Source organism: Lathyrus oleraceus, chromosome 5, assembly GCF_024323335.1.
Source record: "Lathyrus oleraceus cultivar Zhongwan6 chromosome 5, CAAS_Psat_ZW6_1.0, whole genome shotgun sequence".
In the NCBI taxonomy this organism is placed as follows: domain Eukaryota; kingdom Viridiplantae; phylum Streptophyta; class Magnoliopsida; order Fabales; family Fabaceae; genus Lathyrus; species Lathyrus oleraceus.
Genome location: NC_066583.1, coordinates 645,539,425 through 645,541,585, shown reverse-complemented (window position 1 = coordinate 645,541,585; position 2,161 = coordinate 645,539,425). Strand labels below are relative to the sequence as shown.

General features: G+C 33.4%; 1 protein-coding gene across 1 annotated transcript; it reads left to right on the top strand.

Annotated features, from left to right (window-relative positions):
• The first annotated feature begins 399 nt into the window (after positions 1-399).
• LOC127087608 (uncharacterized) lies at positions 400-1,536 on the top strand. Its single transcript, XM_051028526.1, has one exon. The coding sequence runs from the start codon at positions 582-584 to the stop codon at positions 1,257-1,259; it is 678 nt and encodes a 225-aa protein (XP_050884483.1). The 5' UTR covers positions 400-581; the 3' UTR covers positions 1,260-1,536.
• Positions 1,537-2,161: the final 625 nt, after the last annotated feature.

Below are 2,161 nucleotides of genomic sequence, written 5' to 3'. Positions count from 1 at the left end.
ACTTACACCACATAATTAAGTTAACTTTATAAGTTTCTTTTTGAGATAACACCTACACACAATTTTCCTCTACTCACTATTTTTCCTCTTAGTTTCACTATACTTTCTTATCATTGATCGTGTCAAATAAACTATTGAACTATGCCACTACTTTTGTTTCTGTCCGTAGCATTATTTACTTAATGTCGACCGTGTGGATCTTAAAATTAAAAAATATTTACAAAAACTATGATTCGTCCTGATAATAACATTTTTCATATTTTAAAAAATAACCCCCACTTCAATTTCATGTCAGCTCAGCAGATCCACTACGAAACATAAATTAATAATTTTAAACTTTAATTATTATTATTTTATAAAGATATGAATAAATATAACACAAACGCTGTTTTCCACTTTCATTCTCTTCCTATATAAACCATTCCCATTCTTAATTCTTCAATCTGTTACGTAACTGAATTTCGAATACCACTTTTCCGTGGCAAACCGTTGTAACAAACTTCTAAATTAAACATAACTCTCTTCAATACTTTCTCACTCTAAAACCGTTACACTCTCTCTCTCTCTCTACAGCTTCAACAATGACTATGGCGTTTCCTTCTTCAAGAAACGAAACGTCGTCGTATACACATTCTTATTCATCTGCGTTCGCTTCCTCATCGGTGGCGAATTTCGCTCCTCGAGCGTCACCTGTAATGATGCAACCCTCCTCCTTCTCATCATCCTCCTCCTCCGTTAAAGTTAAACTACGCGGTCACCGTACTACGCCGTTGTCTCCTCCGTCTTCAACCGTGAGATTCTCTGTGGAGCAACGCCCAGAATCTTCCGAGCACGGATCGATGACTGCGACAAAGGATTCAAGAAACAACAACGCCGTGTCTTCATCTAGCGAGAAAACCAGAAGGTGCATGTGTTCTCCGACGACACACGCCGGTTCGTTCCGGTGCGCGTATCACAAACGGATGGCGGAGCAAGAGCAACAACGGCAACAGAAACAGGAACAGAAGGTGCAGCAACAACAACAAGTAAAGCAGGAGCAGCAACAACAACAACGGCAGCAGCAAACGGCGTGGTCAAGAAGTAGAACACTGAACCTTCGTAGATCGGCGATGAAGAATTCGCTGGTGCGAATCGGAGTTGAAGGTGAAATAGTGAAAAGAAATTTAGCGAATCCGATTAGACCTTCTGCGCATCAGCTTCGGCGCCGGGAAGCTTTTCAGCCGAAGCCGAGCCGGCTCTCTAATATGTCCAAAGCTTAAGACTCATTCTCTTTTTTTTCTTTCTTTTTGTTCCCTCGGCTCGTTCTTTAATTTTCTTGTGTTTGTATGAATGAACGTGAGAAACACGCGCTTGCTACCTATCAAGTATCAACTCTGGAGAATGATTTTATAATTCCTTGTGTTGTGTTACGAGGGAAACCGTTTTTTTTTAAAGTAGAAAATACAGTAATTAGTTGTATATTTTTGTAAATAGTTATGGTATACAGTATCTTCTTTCTTTCTCTAATGTAAAATCCAAATTAAATCTTGTTCTACATACCATGGACTGTGAAACTGTGTGCGAACAAGTTTGAAAGAGGGAAGTGTTGTATATAGTTGGATTTGATGATTGTGAAATTAAAAATCTAGAATTACATTCACTACATTGAAAAGGGGCAACCATGTTTGAATTTTATATTAGTATCAAGTTTGTTTAATATGGATCAAAATGATTAAATTTATATTTTAATTAATGAACTAAGATGAGATCAAATGAAATCCAATAAATATTTAAACATAATTTAAAGTTTGAATTTTATAGTTTTGAATAAAATAATAAATTTTATAATAAATAATAAAAACTAGATAATAACAAATTTTTTTATTACAAACCAAAATAAATAAATATAATATTCTTTTAATTTTTTTTAAATAATAAAATATATGTTTGGACTAGGTTATAATAAACCCCTCATAATTAATAAATCTTTGAAGTGTTTTGGATTATTTGATGTACTTGTAAAATGTATCTTGAAATTAATATTTTGACAAAAAAGAAGAGTCCATAGAAATAATTTTTTTCTTCTTATATTTAATCTTTTTTAATATTTCAATAATTTTATTATAAATTGTGAAATTAAATTACGTTTCATTTAGATTTTGTTGAGGTTTTATTTTGATTT

Excerpts from the sequence above, each read along its gene's own strand:
- LOC127087608 (XM_051028526.1), top strand. The coding sequence starts at position 582 with ATGACTATGGCGTTTCCTTCTTCAAGAAACGAAACGTCGTCGTATACA.